The 18,601-nt window shown below is 42.6% G+C and overlaps 2 protein-coding genes across 2 annotated transcripts in view; both read right to left on the bottom strand.

Moving 5' to 3' along the window:
• The window catches only part of DERA (deoxyribose-phosphate aldolase), a 54,164-nt gene extending 52,467 nt beyond the window's left edge, over nt 1–1,697 (bottom strand). Inside the window, exon 1 of the mRNA XM_064459179.1 lies at nt 1,559–1,697. Coding sequence (XP_064315249.1) covers nt 1,559–1,589 — 31 coding nt within the window. The 5' untranslated portion in view covers nt 1,590–1,697. The remainder of the gene's footprint in view (nt 1–1,558) is intronic.
• Nucleotides 1,698–3,092: 1,395 nt separating this feature from the next.
• Nucleotides 3,093–11,472, bottom strand: STRAP (serine/threonine kinase receptor associated protein). The gene is made up of 10 exons (XM_064459165.1): nt 11,196–11,472; nt 9,992–10,127; nt 9,144–9,225; nt 8,812–8,884; nt 8,136–8,232; nt 6,546–6,683; nt 5,853–5,989; nt 4,979–5,128; nt 4,373–4,438; nt 3,093–4,039 (listed from the first exon to the last, which is right to left on the bottom strand). The coding sequence occupies exons 1-10, from the start codon at nt 11,305–11,307 to the stop codon at nt 3,978–3,980; spliced, it is 1,053 nt and encodes a 350-aa protein (XP_064315235.1). The 5' UTR covers nt 11,308–11,472; the 3' UTR covers nt 3,093–3,977.
• Nucleotides 11,473–18,601: the final 7,129 nt, after the last annotated feature.

Below are 18,601 nucleotides of genomic sequence, written 5' to 3'. Positions count from 1 at the left end.
ATCTCTTCCAATAACTTCCCACTCAGCAGCACAGCCTTCCTTACACGTATGCCTGTCTGTCAGAGGATAACTGATAAGAACAATCAGTTCGTCAGGGTTGGCTGAGATGATCTCCAGAGATCCCTTCCAACCCCTACCATTCTGTGATTCTGTGAACTGAATTGACTTCACATTTAAGTTTCTGGACTCCCCACACATACCAACAATTAACTCTAAGATTAAATTTACAGTAAGAAAAAGCACAATATGCACATCATTTAAAGTAACTGGAGTGCATGTGCAAACTTTCGTGCTAGCTTTTTTCCTAACAGATGCTAAAGCTTTGCCACTATGATATTAACATGTTTGTTTCAGCAAAAAGATGCTGTTCAAATGGCTACAGTTGAAACTCACATGTCACTGTGAGCATCCCATGAATAAGCACATCAGAGAGCAACCTGACACCTCACTTCTAGGAGTTACATGTCAATGATTTCGGTGAATGAAAACACAGTCAACTCTCAGTCGTCTGAAGGCTAATCATTTAAACTGCATGTTAGCTCTGTAAAAACACTCGTGCTAGTGCTAGAGACAGGAGTGTAGCCACAGGACACCATGCAGCGGAGCCTCCTGAACCCTGTTCATGCTGACTTCCAGATCTCCCTTTTCCACACCAGCTGTCCTTCGCTGCCATGATGCCACCCCTGTATTTCCTCCACCTAATTGTCCATCTACTCATATTGACCAAATTACCTTAAAGGCAGATTGTAAGAAGGCTAATCACCTTAATTCGTTCCACTGCTGCAGTTGGGTTTTGCTGGATAGGGAAGTCAGAAAGCCGTAGCCCTTTCTCCTCCCCCAGCCCCCACAATCAGCAGAAGAGGAGCTCCAGACGGGAAATGTCAGAGAAACCCTTTCTCAGCTGCTCTGTACCCTACCTGTGGCACAGTCACCTTTCGCACCTGGAGACCACCTGCAAACACCTGGAAAATCCTTGTCAATCTTCAGAGAGCAAACAATAAGGAGAGGTAAAGTCCCGAGCTTGCAAATCAGAATCCGACTAATAAAAAGTGTTTTGAGGCTCGTGGGGAGAAAGGAGTGGGGGAGGTTTATACAGTGAGAACGAGAAAGGTGTGCAAGAGGGGAGCAGGCCCAGCTTTGGGACGGGACTAGGGCTGCCAGGCGTTGCAGTGCTGGCCATCCTACAACCCGGTGCCCTGCTCGGAGCTGTTCAAGCTGAGGCCGAGTATCTGTTAAAGAACCTAAAGGAGCCGCCAGCCTATTTCTGTTTTGGTTTTTCAGGAAAACAAGGTTTTGCAGCAGCCTGGCTCGTACACACCGAGGCGGGTCAGCCGGGGGGCAGAGTTGCGGCAGGGAGGGAGGCAGGCCAGCCTCACAGCCCGGAGCCGCCCGGCGCCTCACGCTCGCTCGCCCGGGCGCCCACCGGCACTTCCCCGCCCGAGCAGCGCCCCCCGGTCCCCGCTCCCGCCAGGCTCCGCAGCTGACGGCGCTCCCCAGCGGCGCCGGGACTGGGCCCACCCGCGGCCCCCACGCGGTATAGACGCCCCCCGCCCCTTACCCAGCTCGGTGCCCGGGTTTCGGCCGGTCATGGCCCGCGCTGCCGCCAGCTCCCCGCCCCCGCTGCCCGGCTCGGCCCGGGCGGGGCTGGCAGACTTCGGCCTCGCCGGTCCCGCCCCGCGCGGGCAGGAAGCGGCGGCGGGCGGGCTCGGCGGGCCGGCCTGGCCCCTGCCCCGGCGCTCCCCGCCGCCGCCGCCGCCTCGGCACCGAGCCCACCGCGCCCGAGCTGCCGGTAAGGAGGCGGCCGAGGCCTACCCCCGCCCCTGAGCCTCCACAGGGGGAGACCGCTGGCCTCAGCGACGCCGCTGCGAGGATCTCCTCTTCCTTCAGCGGGACATAACGGCGAACTTCTGCCGTCTTGATGGTAACGAGCCCAGGCAACTTCCATTTTCTTCGAGCTGAATCTTCAAGTATAAACCAGCGTCACACGTACGCAACAGGCTCTATAAACTTACCAACCTTGTAAAACCTCCTACTAACACCTGCAAAATCAAAGTCTGGTAACAAAGCCACTGACACTTTACTTTTTTCCAGGGTTGTAATGACACAAACTTGCGTGAAAAAAAGCCTTAAACATTGTTAATATTCCCATTTAGATGAAACACCTTGCAACTTTAGCCCTATTTGCTTAGTGCTAGCAAAAAAGCCACAAACTCACAACAGCATCATATAAAGCAGCAAAGGGTCACAGCTCAGAAATCTGAGGACACTACTCCAGGCATCTATGAAAGGCTACACTCCTACCCAAAATATGGCACTAACACCACAGCCTGCAACAAGTTTCACCATGCGATGAGGCGGGCAAGTTTCTTGTTTTAAACACATCCTTCAGCCCATAAAATCAACAGCTTCTAGGGTGAAGTACTGTATTTGGAGCCCTGTAAGCCTTAAGGAATTAGTGATGAGGCTGAAACAACTAGCTGTAAATCAGAGGGTTGCAAGTTGCTTGGTTTTAGAATAAAGTTCAAACAGGTAAGTGCAAAATTAATTTTGGAATAAAGTCTGTGAAATAACGTACCCCCTTAACACTGCTATTGTACTGAGAAACCATGATTCATGGTATCATTCTTTTCCTTCTTCCCCCCCCCCCCCCCCCCCCCCCCAACTCCTGGAGCTGGAAGGGAGCCCTGCCAACCACCTGAGTCCAACCACCTCCTCAAGCAGGCTCAACTACAGCAGGTGCCCTCGGGCCACACACAGTTGGGTTTTGAGTATCTTCAAGAAAAGAGACTTTACCACCTTTCCAGGCAACCTGTTCCAGCATTTGACTGCCCTCCACAATGGAAAAGTATTTTATTGTTCAGCCAGAATTGCCCACGTTTCAATGTACACCCGTTTCCAAATGTTTAGCTTCAATTTTCTAAGAGAACATTACTGGACTCTTGGGAAAATATCCCGAAGAACAGGAAGGACAAGTATGAATATGAAAAAAATAAGAGGGCATATGAATAAATATACCTCTGCATAACTTCATTCCATACAGAACGCATTATGTAAACCTTTCAGCATAACATTAAAGGAAGTGACAATTGGAAGAATGGCAATATGTTCTTTAATGAAGAAAATATTATTTGTAACCTTGAAAGAGTAACTTTTTTATCCAGTCTGGAGAAGTAAACGCAAGCTTTATACAGATTCATAGCCAACCTCTGAGATTTTCATGTACAACCAAATATTTCAGGCAGCACGTTTAATTTAGGAGTGTTCACTGGTTTTGATTTTAGGGCCTCACGTTTACATTCAAACTTTGAAGAATAAAAAGACACAAAGCTTACACATCAAGGAACTTGCCACCCTCTATACCACCACTGAAACATTCTTATTGCTTCCCCTCTGTATAGTACGAAACCAAGACACTAGAAAGGATTACATGATTAACTTGGTTGCTTTTCCATTCCATGAACCCAACGCTCAACAGCAAGATATGAGTTTTGAGAGGCGTTTTATTTAGACAACTGAAAACAGTTAAACGTTCAGAAGCAGCGTTACAATGAAACAAAACCCAAACACTTTTAGTACATAACCCCTTCTCAACTAAAACCAAATTTTCCAACTTCCAAAAGAAAAAAAAAAAAAAAAAAGGTAAAAGCCAATGTTATCTCTTCTCCATAATAAAGAAAACACACTACAATGAGTTTAATTGAAATTGGAGAGACTGGATCTTGGCTTGCACATGTCTTTAAAAAGACAGTAGGCAGTTATGCTAAAACGATAGCAAAACTCTACTACTTGTCTTTTTTTTTTTTTTTTTTTTGATACTCAGTTCTCTTACAGACAACACCTAGCCAGTTCCACCACATTCTCATCAATTACTGCCCATCTTTGCCTTATGTAGTGGGCGCACTCTGGAAGGCTGCTGTTTATCACTGTTCACTTGATTGAGTCTCGTATGTCCATATGCTGCATAACAGTTGCAGTCATCAGGCCTTCACTTCAGGAGTTGAGCTGTACACTGAATCCGAGTTTTCAGCAGCAAGATCTTCTGCAATTAAATAAGAAGGGTATTATTTAACTTCCCCTTAGATATATGAACCAAAGAAACATTGCAGGGATTGCATAAAGACCAGTTCAGTATGTTCTTCCATTTAACCTGATCCAGTTATTCTACCTCGTCTCTTCAGTCTGCCCAGCTCTAGTCACTAGTCACTTGCCACATGGTCACTGTCAGGAAAACACACTCAAAGATCTTTTGAGGAGAGTGAAAAATGCCAGAAGGTACTTAGGGAAAACTACCCCTTCCATATTAAAGAATCCTACCATCCTGACTGATCTTTTAACACTTAGCTGAGCTGAAGCTGGCAGTTCAGTGCATTACCTATTTCCTCCTCTGCAGTTCCTGGAAGGGTGGTCCTTGCTTTTGCTGCTTCTGCATTCTCCTCTTCTGTAGACAGGAGGGGGAAAAAAAAAAACCAAACAACAAAAAAACCCAGTCAATACCTTCATGAAAAAAAAAAATCCACTTAATTTAGTGTTATGGGGAGTGAGCTGAGTAAGCAATCCGTTAATGAATGCTCACTTGCAGTTTTCTAGACATTGCTCCCCAACCCCCAAGTTTAGAGAACTAAAGTATGATATAAAGTAAAACTATCATACACACTTCTTTCTAGAGATTCTTAGATCTTTAAGATTTATAAAAGTGGTATTTCTTATTTCTTGTTCTAACACAAAAGTACATTAGACTATTTGCTTAACATTCCACAAAGCATCTATATTCAATAAGCTTACAAGTTTGAAGCTGATTGCTTAAACAACAGCTACGAAAGTAAATACTTAAGTCTAACAGACTTGAGTGGATAGAGACCCTCAGAAGGCAGTACAGTTACCGTATGAAGTTCAGATGACATTTACCACTTATGATAGATATTACTTAAAAAGTGCCCATGAAGGAGCCAAGTTTCACCAGGAACCAGCACACACTCACCAGGAACTACACACTTCCAAAGACCATAGGTTTTGCCTACTGTTGTCTGCCACAGCCTTAGTGTACCATCCTCAGAGCCACTTGCGTATAACTCCCCATCAGGGCTAAATCTCACGCAGTGAATTGGACCAAAGTGTCCTTTGTACGATTCTATAAGAGAACATACCAGGACCATTAATTTCAAATTTCAGTCAGCAGCTGAAATTTATTAGTAAAAACTGATCAGAAGGAAAAAATACTGATGGGAAGCACTGTCTCAGTGTTTAACTTCTGACACAAAATAAAGTTTCTATTAACTGGTATTTCAGCCATCTCTCATTTAGGTAACATATTAATGTTTTATTAACAGCAACAAAAAAATGGCTCGTAATTATTCTAGGCAAAACTACAAACAAGCCAGTAGCATGGAGTACCCATGCTCTGCTCCTTCAGCCATGCACTCCACGTACATACAATTTAAAACAATTTAAAACAGGATCAACCGACAAACTTAGAAATACACTTTTTTTGAAATATAATTGGCCATTAACAAGAACACAAACGTATCACATCTTTCATAAAAGCAAGTAGCTGCAACTCATTAAACATATTTAATAAATGCTATAGAATGACACTTAAGTTAACATACAGCTTGGTATTGCAGCAATACAGAATGACTTAACTTTTTTTAAGTAGGTACAAAGAGCTATTTAATGGAGGCTTTAAGTAGTTCCAGAGTAACAATGTTAGGTATACTGGTAACATATCTTTTCATCCTCTTGCTCAGCATGCTATGCCAAGACCTTATTTGAGCACGACTTTCATAATCAGTCATTATGTCATTAATCTAATGCCCATGTCAGAACTAATTTTTGATTATAGAAGACAAACATACCTAATTCTTCTCCTGTATTATAGTCATATTTATAGAGTTTAAAATCTTCACCACCTGCAACCAAACATTCTTTCGCAGGGTGAAGTGATGCAGAATTGATTGTAGCAGGTGCTTCAAATGATTTGATCTGCTCTAGACTGAGGGGGAAAAGTTTGTTAACAAAATTCATTAAAAATAAATCCGGAGAGCAAAGAAACTGTGATTCTACAAATCGCAACTGCTTTTAAGAAAAAGTGAAAACACCCACACACAGTTTCTGAAACTAATTTTAATACTTGCAGATCATGCTCATCGAGTTAGGAACAAGTTCAGAATAAGCAAACCGAAAGGCTCACGCATTCAGAACTGTTTTCTAGGATATGCTTAAGTGTGTGTCTTGCTTTCTTAAGACATCATAGATATGTATAAATAATTAGTTCTCTGAAAAGCACTGAACTGAACCCTGGCTGAAACTTAACCACAATTACAACTAGTGTGAAATACGAAAACTGTAGTCTATCATCTTAGAGTCAGTTGGGATTCACTGTTTTAGAAAAGGGTAGTTGTTCTGCACTCTTCCTTGTGACAAGATGGCAACCAAAGACGTCTACTGACACCAGTTCTGACAACTTGGTGATTTTGGCCTCGTACAATCATTTTTTACCCACAACCAAGCCCATTATTCAACCAGTGAAAACTGTGTTTTGGACTCACGTTTCTGCACTATGAAAAGCAATAGTCTTCCCATAGGTTATCACAAGTATCTGTCCTTCTGGAACATACTCCATGCTGCTCACTGACATTGCAACATTTAGTGCCTTCACTTCGGTCATGGTACTCCGGTCCCAGAGGCTTAACAGGAAACAAAAAGGTAAAAACCAAACTCTCAGATTACTTAAGCAAATCAAATAATTTTCACCTCCCATTCATGGCAAGATTTGGATAAAAAATTCCACCTAACAAAGAACGTGGTTTGATTCTACAGGCAATTCAGATTTTCAGTGGCATCCTTATCTTAAAACTTTGCCTAGGCGAGAACAAAGACATGCTTACTTTAAAATACTGCTACTTTTGAAGCTTAATGCAACAACTTTAAATGGTACACATACCATTTAACTACTCAAGGATTCTCTTAGAGATTAAAAACCTTGTTATGAGTCTCCTGAGCAACAGAGCTTTCCAGAAGCAAGGCTTGAAGATTCCATTCTGCTTTTATACCTCACAAGGCAAAGAAGTACTAATGCCAATTTATACAACGAACAGAGATTCATTTAAGATAATATAGTTTTCGATCTAGGAGTGCAAGAGCTATCTAACCAGAAGTCAAATTGTTTTGCTGTGACAATCAAGAATCTTCATTCATTAGCTGACTGCTGCATCTCTATTTCTGCAATTCAGAGAAAAATAAACAAGACTAGGCTCTTGCCTATCTATGAAACCGAAAAAAACTGGAGCTGAAAAGGGACTACAAGGAAATTGCACCAGTGACTTCACCCTCCCATCCTTCCTTCCACAAAGCAGAAAAGACTATTCTATTTCTCTCCTTTGTGTCATAAGAATGGTCAGGCAGGTAAGCATGAGGTAACGCTGGTCTTACGAGCCAGAAAGCTGAGGAAGCAGTAAGGCACATTGCCCTTCTTTTCTGGACAGCGTAGTTTGAGGAAGGGTCTTTGTCAATTCGTCTCCCCAGCAGCCAGGTTTCCCTATATTCCAGCACATCTCCTACCAATCGGGCGTAAAGTAAACAAAAGATTTAACTGTAACTGGAGGAGCCATCTTATAAAAACACTAAAGCCTACTCAGCTTATCAGCATGGCAGAGAAAGAGGGCCATGTCTATCCACAGTGCACTGTTTCCAGATACTCTTCCCCGTCGTTTATCCCAGTCACTGGCTAGTCCATGCCTTGTGCATCTTTCAAGGCTGGACTGCAGAAGACAAGGCAGCAATACCTCAACACAACACATATTCACAAGAACTCGTCTATAAATGCATCTTCTCTAGGATTATGAAAGGCATAAGTTTATTCTACTAGGCAGTTCTCAAAGACCACCTCTTCTTATCGGGTATATTAGAATTATTATAGGGTATATTAGGGTATATTAGAATTATTATTAGAATTATTGCAAAAGTTGTGTCTCTAACAGCAGGAGAGAACTGTATTAGGCATGCAGATATAAAAATCTAGGATCAAATAACCTGTGTTACTTATATCCTTTGTGAAAAACCGTAACTATCTTCACACATACATTATGACAACAAACAAAAGTGTGCTACTTAGAAAACTGAAAGTTACTTTTCCTTACCGGACAGTTTTATCATCAGCTGAAAGAATCTGTTTGTCGTCACTGCTCCATAAAGCTTTTTTAATGCCAGAAGTATGTCCACTGACAACGTCAGGTTCTTAAATAAAGCCAAATATTTTAATACACGTAAGGAAATGAAATAGTGTCATGCAGCAGTTTGGGAGCTTTCTTAAACTATATGGTTTTCCATTTACTAGAAACTGTAAAATTACTTCAAGGACTTATGAATCCATCTGTAGATCTTATTCCTGAAACAGGATAAAAGTAAACTGGCTATCTGATTGCCTAAATTTGTAAAGCTTCACCAGTTTAACATCAAGGTTCTCTAGCTTCATATCCATCATCAGTAGCCCAGTATCAATAAGAATTCAAAAACGCTTAAATATGTGGAGTCTCTTTTCTTTCAGATGACTAAATTTTAATTAAGTAGAACTGTTTCTGACAAGTCTGTGTTGAACTGAGACAAGCAATCCTTGAAGTCTATTATAAGCTCTAATTCACTTATAAAAGTGTAAACTTAAAACATACATAGTATCTTACTCTAGAAAAAGGTTGTAGACACTACATTGTAAAACAACCCCAACTTTGTCTTTTGTGATTCATAACGGAAAGCAGCTCTTAATTTCAGAACTTTTAACTCCAAAAAATGAGAATCAGTTCTAAAAAGCAGACTCACCTGCTTCTGGCTTGCTCAAGTCATAGATACGCAACAGTTTATCTTGTCCACCTGTTAACAGATAATTGCTATCCTGAAACAGAAGTTATAAAGGGTCAACTCTATTTTGAATCAAAATACCAGCCTTCATCCATGAGTCTTAAAAAAACCAGTTCTTTCTCTTAGCCTCTAACACACTTATTACATTTAAGTTACAAGCTTAAAAACTAGAAGCAATAAGCTACCTTATTTGCTTGTTAAGATACACATGTAAAAAGTCGAAAAGTAACTAAAAGCAAAATGTACTCAGAAGTTTACCTCCCTGGCAAATAAGGCATAAAGGTTTTTCATACCTGTGTAAAATCCACACTTTTGACAATGTGTTTGTGAGCCAATGTGATTAGTTCATCGCCTGACACAGCATCCCACACTTTGCTAAAGAGCAAGAGAAAACATTTATGTTTTAGTAGCAGCAGGACAAATCAACCTGAACAGTCAGATTACTTTGTAAGCAATCTTTCCCAACATCATCATAACATTTTATCATAAATGTTACATTCTTTTAAGTTATAACCCACTTATTAAATGAGAATACTTTATATGCTTTTACTAAAGTTGTGGGGTTTTTCAACTATACCACCATTTCCTTTATCCTCTTCTTAAGGATACCTCAGACTAACTACCATTTTGGTTTTCAAACAAAGGTAGTTCTTCTCTACAACTTTGTTCATCAAGATGGCCCTCTGCTAACAGGATTCAGCTTGCCAAATACTAATATGTGCTGCAAACACCACAAATGGACAACAAAAAACATCAAAGAAATAATTCACTAGAATTTTCACAAGAGTTTTCCTATAATAAAAAGGAGCTAACCGGTAGAAGCAAAATAAAAATCACTCCTTCAACTCTGCTGTAACTACGGTGCCAGAGATTAGAGCCGCATAGAAATGTTATTCTAGCAAACTGTTATGGTAATTAAGTATATTTACTGAGAAACAATCACAGTTGCTCATCACTACAGACTTAACTGTAGCTGCTTTCAAGAACCTAAAAGTTTAGGGTTTAATGTGGCTAGCCATAAATAAGCTAACAATTACTGAAGAAAAACAAACGAATCAGCAATTTATTACAGCTATATATCACCAAAGAGCACTACAGACTAAAATCAAAATACAGACTTCAAAGACAGGTAACCACTTACGCTGTAAAATCTGCTGCTGCTGTAGCTGCTTTAGTGGCATCTGTGTTCAAAGTGGCACCCCAAACAGCACCTTTATGACCTAAAAATGTGCCGATCCAGTCTCCTGTGTCGCCCTGACGCAGCATAGGCTTACCATCTTCACAAAAACAAAACCAATATTCAGGTAACATGATAAATAAAGGAAGCTTTCTTTTTAAAAAAAAAAAAAATTCCCTTACACTAGCATGTAGAAATACCACATACTTTATGACACTATTCTTTATAGAAGAGTTTATCTGAAGAGCTTAGATATGCAGCTGTACTTGCAGTATGTATCTAAAACTGTATAGACATTAAAATACCACTACAAATGAGATGAAAGTTTTCTTTAGGTTTGTATTAAGGTAGAAGGGAGATAGAAAGGAGAGCTTTGTTTAGGTTTTATTTTTACTCAAGTTTTTTTCAGGAGGAACAGGTTTGTTTTTTTTTTTACTTTGGAACAATATTTTCTGATTAACGGTACTCAAAAATAAAAGTCTTGTGTTTATAATCATACATGATTAAAACACAGAGATGCTGCAAAAATGAATCAGAAATAGAAAGCCTGTCCTGTGATTATTTTTTCAGGGAGGCCATCAAAAACTTGTTCGCCCAATAAGATGCGGAGCTCAACTGGAAGCACTCCAAGGCAGAAGGGAATGTCCTTTTAAACTTGTGAATACATACATAGGATTAACATATACGCGTATGACGGGGCAACGCCGTGCACACAACGAGAAGAGCACTCTCGTGGGAAAGGAGGCAGACGTCACCATTCCATGCCCAGCAAGGCCCTGCCCTGCTTAAACGGGAGCTCACTTTAAAATCCACGGCACACGTGCACAGTCGGCAGAAACGGGCAGTTTTAGAAATAAACCCTTCCGAGGCTTCCTCTCCCGCCCCCAGTTTGGATCCAAACTGGACGAACGCGGGCTCTGACAGCCCCAGCCGGCCATCGAGCACGACGAAAACCAGCCGCCCGCTCCCTTTCTCACTCGGCAGCACCGTCCCTCCGCCGGCATCGCCCCTCCGGCACCAGCCGCTCGCTGGGCGAACGGGGCCCCGGCGCCGCCCACCGCCGACATCCCCCTCAGGAGGGCGGCCCACCACCCCCACCCCGGGCGAGGGCCTCCCCGCCGGCCCGGCTGCAGCAAGGGCGCCGCCGCCGCCCCCCGCCGCCCCTCACCCTTGCAGGCGCTGATGAGGAAGTAGCCGAAGGGGGTGACGCCGCTGAAGGCCAGGTCCACCACGGGCCGCGTGTGCCCGGAGCACGTCAGCGGGGTCTGCCTCATGGCCATGGCGGCGGTGGCGGCCCCGGAGGCGGCGGCTGCGGGGGGAAGGGGAGGGGCGGCGGCGGCGGCGGCGGGGCGCGCGCGCGCGGAGACTGGGCGGGGAGGCGAGTCCCCTCTCGGACACGGTGATCACAGCGGCGGGGGAGGAAGTGACGGCACGGAAACGCTTCGCAGCGGAAGGGACGTCAGCCGGCGGGTGCGGAGGCGGAAGCGGTGCCAGGCGCAGGCGCGGGGCGGGGGAAGCGGTGGGCCCGGAGGAAGGAGGGGCGGGGATCGGCTCGGCTCCGAGGCGCCCTCCTGCCCTGCGGATCCGGTCCGAGACCACCGTCAGCCCCGGCCTGGTCCGTGAGAGGAGAGGAGAGGCGAGGCCCGGCCCGGCCCGGCCCGGCCGTTCCCCGCGGGCGGCGTAACCGCGCCCTCTGCCCCCGCCCCGGTCCCTGGCGGAGCAGTGACTCGCTGACCCCAACACTGGGCCCGAGGCGCCTCAGCGCCCCTTTGTTTCGGCCAGGAGCTCCTCCGCCGCGGTTCCCAGCGCTGCGCGGCCCGGCCCTGTGCTTGCTTTTCGGCCGTTGGGATTTCACATAAGTCGATGCCGGTTCCCTGCCCAGGTCGTTCTTGGTGCTCCCCGGCTCCCTTCAGGCTCCCAAGCCGTCAGCGAATGGGTACTGCCAAAGGGAAGCACAGCTTTCTCCGTAGGGCCGGCTCCCCTCACGGATGGCGGTGCCTGGGCTTGCCCTCAGAAACACCTAAAGAGGGCATTTGAAGATGTGTCAACAGATGTTTCAAACACATTTGAAAATGTGTCAACTTAAAAATTAGGGAAGTGGTGCATCTCTGCTTTCAACAGGCTAAAAAATCAGAATGACTGATGGTTACTCATCTCCTTTTTCAAGTGTTAGAACTAGAACATTTAAATCATCAACAGATAACTGAAGTTTAAGGTAAAGTCACTTTTCCATAGCTTACGTTAAATACAGGCGCTGTGTTTCAGTTTCTGACCTTCTGGTGTTTCATTTGTCATCCCAGAGTTCTCAAAAGTGACTCCTAAGGATTTTGTAATTTCATGACCAATTTTTGTGCATACTACTACAGTAGCTGATGCTTCCATTTTTTCCACACACAGCCACAGACTGACACATAAAGCTTCTCAGTAACTTTACAATTTTCTGGATTTTTTTCCTAACAGTGGTACCAGTTTCCCACTGTGCTTTGACATAGGCCTATAGCTGAATCTGGCAAGTCTCAGACTACAGATCATGTTTACAGGAAATTCCAATGCGTCTCTGGAAGGTTTTGAAGTAACATTAAAAGTCATCCTTAAATAGAATTCCCAGAATATGTGTTTCCCTTGATAAACCTGTTTGTGACTGAAGAATTTTCCGTATTTTATCCCATTCTTAGGAATACTTTGAGAGTGTAATCTGTAAAATATTGAGTGGCTAAAACACCAGCGTGCAAAAGTCAAATGCTTTTTTATTACACTTTATATGATAGCAGTGTTTCCAAAACTTCATGGTATATTAGTTTTAGTGTTGTAAACATTATGTTGATGTTCTCTGCCCTACTCTTTGTCATTCTTTTTCTTCATTCCTAACTGTTTATCTGTTTTTGTCCTCAGTAGAGCCATTACACACCAAAAGGTGCATTTATAGGAATGGGGCAGAGACTAGGTGGACAGACAGATGGACATCCCTTATCTAAGTTTATATTTAAAACAGAACTAACCGAAAGATTTATCACTTTCACACTTACTTGTTTCAAAGCCTGATATGAATATAGAATTGTATTTCCTAGTTAGAAATGCTGCTTGAGTTTACATTTTAAAACCCTGTTCTAGTAACTAATGTTCTAAACTTTTTGAGTGAAAAAATCCCCTAGGGGTCAGTAAAGATAAAAACTTAGCATTAAATTCAAGTTACCTACTTAAAATTCAGTACTGAGGAATAGAAAGAAAGGGAGGACTATGTTTAGGGAAGTTTATTTTCAATTATTTCATAGCTTTGATTGATTTTGTCTTCTATTAAATTGCAGTGTGATTTTCCACCTACACAAAGCAACAACATGACTTCCACTTAGGAAAACACAAAATCTGTAACAGGCAGACAAAGGCAAAAATATTTCCAATTTGCCACTAGATAGCTGAAAATCAGAACAGGAGAGAAATCATGGATGCATGGAACCTATAAAATCTTGACTACAGTAAAAATCCCACTAGGCTCAGCAAAACTATAGGGTAGTATTGTGAATTAAGTTTTTCATATGCTACAGGAAGATGAAAAGTCTAGTAAGGAACATGTTGGGTGTCCCTAAAGCCTGATCCTTCAAAAGGGACCTTGATACCTACAGTGGGACCTAGCCAGATGTTAGGCATCGTGCTGCTAACTGCTGTGTTTCATCCTGAGGGAAATAACTGTGCTGGGCAGAAACCTATGGATTGATTATTATCAGCTACTGCCCAGTTTTATAAAAGTTATAACTCTGCCGGTAGATGGACTTAGTATAAGCATGTAGATGATTACATGAGCGCTGATCCCATACGCTACCCGTATCTGCTTCTGGCAGTAGGAACTTAATCTATTCCCAGTTAGAGCCTGGCACTTCCCCACTGGCCCCAGCCACCGCCTCTCTGGCCTCCTTTCCCACCTGCTAGCTCCCCTCATTGGTACCGAACAGTGGCTTACAGAAACTGATTTTTGCCTTCCGCACTGAAGATGTTTCCATTCCTGTGTGCAGTAATAGTACAGCCCCATGGCTGGAAAAGAAGTACAAGAATTAGGCCTTTAGAGACTAGATTTAATGGTGATACAGAAGGATACAACTTCTTAAATCACAATTCTGCAAAGCAGGGGAGGCCTTTGGGAAACACAATTAAAGACATACAGAATAATACTGAAAATAAAGCTATTTACATTTTTCCTTAAATCAGATCTTTAATACCGAGACAGAACATAGTAACTGAAAGTCTCCCAAGTTTGTCCTAGGCCTAACTCAGGATATATCCTGCATAACTCAGTCAGCCAGTTTGTTTCACACCAGTCTCAGATTTTCTCCCTTCTACCTTCTGGGGTACATTCTGCTTCCCTACCTCAACTCCAACTAGAATTTTCTAATGCATTTAACTTACTTCTTAAGTTTTCTTAAGAATGTCTTAAACTGAACATGAGGAGGGAAAATACTACCATGAAGCATGTTTGTGGTTGGGGAAGGAGAAACACTTTACCGTGAAGCCACTCTAAGTGGAATGAGAAGTGTGTTCAGGCAGAAGTGTTTCAGACAGAAGCAAGAGCAAGGATGAGAAGGGAAGGGGCCAAATATGCACAGAGCAGGAGCAAAAGGGAATGCCCAACTTATCCAGCATTGTCAGCGAGCGCTTGCTGAGAAGCAACACCCGAATGCAGCCATTTCTCTCAGGTGTGCTTCCTCTGCTTGTGTTCAGAGCTTGCCTGTGTTGCACTCTGACAGCCTTTGGCCCTAGCTGCAACTTCTCTGGCATTTCCCCGACCATTGCTCTCCTCTTAGCTCCCTAGTACCTTCTCCATTTACATATGTTTATTTGGCACAGGTGAGAATCTTTCTTTAGAAATACACTAATTCAGTGCACTCAGGCTAGACTACTTTTAATACAGAGATTGTTAGAGAAGCTGGAAGCTGTGAAACAGGGCACAGTTTTTCAAGAAAGTCTAGAGAAGGCCCAAGAGAAAGAAGGAAAGATGAAAAAAAAAGTTACTTAGAAATTAAAGCTTAGCTAGCTTAAAATAAAAATACTGAGGTTTTTTTTGGTTTAGCGAAGGTCATGATATATCAAACTCCAATAACATTACAAAGAAAAGAAATATCATTAAAGCATTTTTATTCAAAGTTTCATATTTATCTATTTATTATCAAAATAACTGTCTTGTAGTGTTAAGTAAATATTTGTCAACCCCAACTTGTCAAGAAGTAATCAGGGTCTTGTTAATCATACAGAGTAATTCACCTCATTACTGCACAGAATGACAAATATGCCAATCATAGGTTATAAAGCACCTGGGCAAGACTCTCTTTTACTTAACATTTATTATTCAGAGTGTCTGCTTGATTAAAAAACACCTTTCCACAGCCAGTGATTGAATTTTCTCAGAATTTTTTGCTGAAGATAAATAAAGCTATCCTAGTGAAAGGTCATGATTCTAGTGCTTTGATTAAAATAAATTAAGCAGAGATTGAATTAAGTAGAGGGTGTTTAGTATACATATTTACATTTCCAAAGACTCCTTTCTTCTCATGTTGTGTTAGATATCGTAGTTGGAAATACATTCTCTTTCCACTGAGTGGAGCTCCTTACATATTTATTAGGACGTTAACAATAGCTGAGAGCTTGTACTCTGAGATGTCTTGCGGATGGTTATTTCAGCTTGTAGCACTCAAGAAGTTACTAGATGCTTAGTTCTCTAAAACAAATTGGCTAAATAGGTAAATGGAAATCTCTGGGTGCCACAAGAGACACCAGCAGGGCCTTGAATATCAGTTATTTTAATGTATTGCAGGTTTGAAACATTCAGTGTAATCTGTAAGCAGGTTGATGCTCTTTACCTCTGTTAAGTTTTTCTTTGGAGAAATGTCCTCTACTAATCTGTACAGCTAATTTTAAAAAAATAAAAACAAGGAATAGCTGTTTGCTGAAGGATGATGTGCTACAGATGCTGCGTGCAGATATGTGAGTGCAATTTCAGAGCATGCTGCTGTGTTTTCACAGGGGGAATAATTACAACTGAGTGGTGGCCTTGAGCAGTCAATTATCACTGAGTAACAAGATGAAAGATAAAAGGCAGATGTAGTCATATTTCACAAATAATAGAACAGTGTGCTTCAAGTCAAGGAGTCCTTTCTAGATCAGCCTTTCATAGCAGGTGGCCCTGCCTTTTTCTAGTTTTGTGCAACTTCTTGTAACATAGATCTAGGGCGTGTGAGGGCTGGACCACAGGCACTCTTCTGTTGGGCGTATGCGGTAGTATAGTGTGTGTGCTCCAAGGGGATTAGACAGGGAAGTGGGCTGTAGAGACAACTGGGAAGAGTGTGAAGAGGAGTTTGAGCCAGCAGCAAGGAAGATAAGTGGTTTAGGAGGAGGAATGTAACACCTGGAGGCTGGATAATAGGGGAAACAGGAGACTTACCTCAGAGATTAACTGTGTGCCTCATAGTGGGATTTGTACCTTTTTTCCTCCATATCTTCAGGTGAGGTCAGATGTAAGATCACTTCTTTAATTACCACCTTAGTGATAGGATGTCAGAAGGATTTCCTCTTCTGAGAAGAATGGTGTTCCTAATGTTTTCTGTATACAGGTTAGACCATCAGGAGCCTTTCCATCTGTCTGGAGGGCAGGGATCAGGCACATTCAGAGCATGCAGCAACCATAGAGGGATGAAAACAATAAGGAATATTAAAAATTGTTTACTCTTCGCTACAATAGCTTCTCTGCTCCTCAGTCTTCAGGTCCCATTCTGTCTTTTGAAAGGGAAAAGCTGACAGTGCTGGCCAGATAGAGAGGAGAGCTATAAGAAAAAGAAAAGGCAAACTTTAGGTAGCCAGTGTTTTCACTGAAAAGCTGAGCCACTGCAAAAATCAAAGAGCCAACAATTGAAGAAATGGTTAAAATAAAAACAAATCCAAGGAAAGGCTTTCCCAGATTCTAGCCAAATGTTCTCAGTATACAGAGTTGCTCGAGTTAACCATCAGAAAATAAAGGAATGTAAAGTAAACTTATACATATTCAGGGTTTAGGCTGAAAGATGTAAAGGCATAGTTGGGGAAGCCCAGGCAGGGTCAATATAGGGAACTCACCTAGAGGGGAATATACAGTGTGTGTGTGTTCCAACATCCTGGATTAGGCCTGTGCTCAGTCAATCCATTTAACAGTATAGAATGCGGCAGTAAGCCAATGCATACGATATGCATTTATAGAAGGAACAAAGGTCAATGAACAGTGTTACAGCAGCTCACACAAGGCTTGGTGGGATAAGCGACCTTGCAGTGTTATAGGGGAGATAGGAAGGGGAAACGGAGAGAAAGAGATACACAAGTCTATTCCCATGCTTAGAGTTCGTGTAACCAAGACAAAGTGAAACAGCTAAGTTAGAGGTATTATGGGTGCTAGGTTCTGGCTGAAATAAGCCAATTCTGCATTTTCTATCTCAGTCAGCAGCTTTGCTCTCTAGACTATTCAAAGCGTGACTGCACCGTAAAGGAGGAGACATAGAAGTAACATAATATTCTTTTCCTACCTCTTTTCAAGCCTCATATAGGAACCACATGATATTTCAGACTAACTAAATAAGTATTTACCTCTGCAAAAAGAATTGCGATTCATAATAAAAATGGATCAGATTTTAAAAGCTTTGCTAAAGGAGAATTAAAATTGTCTGGCAGTTCACTTGCTTTCCAGGAAACAGTCCAACAAAATTCTTATTCTCTAAGTATCATCACATCTGAAATATCTCTCTCTGAGCTTACTGTACTGTAAGAAACAGTAATACAAATTTTCAGGAGCAAGCTTTAGCTGAGTTAATTCATAATTGTAGGCTGCTTTGGTGTTTTCGCTTGGAAGGTGTTCTTCACAGTGCAAGACGTTTATACTTACTGTTTTAAAAAGCTACAGTAATTAAACCATCAGCCTCTGAAAAGCAACCATAGCAGTCAGCCTTAGCCCTACTATCCTTTTAGAGTAATTCAGAGCTGCTTGGACATATACAAGTCCATGGGACCAGACAGAACCCTTCCAAGAGTGCCAGGGGAGCAAGTTAATGCCATTGCATGGCTGCTCTCCATCACCTTTAGAAGTCACGGGGATCGGGGGGCATTCTACATAACTGGAAAAAGGTAAACACACCCGTCTTCAAGAAGGACAAGCGAAGGATCCTGGGAACTGCCAGCCAGTCAGCCTCATTACGTGTTCCTGCCAAGGTCAAAGAGCCATTTCCAGACCAAGGACAAATTACACCTGACCAATCATATTGCCTTCTATAATGAGATGGCTGGCTGTGTGGATGAGGGGAGAGTCATGAATGCTATGTACCTTGACTTTAGCAAAGCTTTTGGTATGGTCTCTTATAGAATCCTTAGAGCCAAAATGATAAGAACTGAGTAAGTGGGTAGGTGGGTGGAAAATCAGTTGGAGTGCTGGACTCAAGGCATTGTGATCGATGGTACAAGTCAAGCTGGCAACTGGTTACCAGCAGCATCCCTCAGTAGTCATTCTGGTGGCCAATAACATGTGGTGTCTTTGTTAACCATCTGGATGACGGGATAGAGTACACTTTCAGC

This window comes from Phalacrocorax carbo, chromosome 1 (genome assembly GCF_963921805.1).
Source record: "Phalacrocorax carbo chromosome 1, bPhaCar2.1, whole genome shotgun sequence".
In the NCBI taxonomy this organism is placed as follows: domain Eukaryota; kingdom Metazoa; phylum Chordata; class Aves; order Suliformes; family Phalacrocoracidae; genus Phalacrocorax; species Phalacrocorax carbo.
Note: the sequence above shows the minus strand (reverse complement) of the source record. Positions and strands in the feature narration are given on the sequence as shown.

What these genes read in the sequence shown, in the direction of transcription:
- STRAP (XM_064459165.1), bottom strand. Translation starts at nt 11,307, where the DNA reads ATGGCCATGAGGCAGACCCCGCTGACGTGCTCCGGGCACACGCGGCCC. An exon ending in GCTTTTCATAGTGCAGAAAC is followed by an intron (nt 5,990 to 6,545) that starts GTGAGTCCAAAA and finishes TTTCCCCCTCAG; the next exon opens with TCTAGAGCAGATCAAATCAT. An exon ending in AACTGCAGAGGAGGAAATAG is followed by an intron (nt 4,040 to 4,372) that starts GTAATGCACTGA and finishes ATTTAATTGCAG; the next exon opens with AAGATCTTGCTGCTGAAAAC.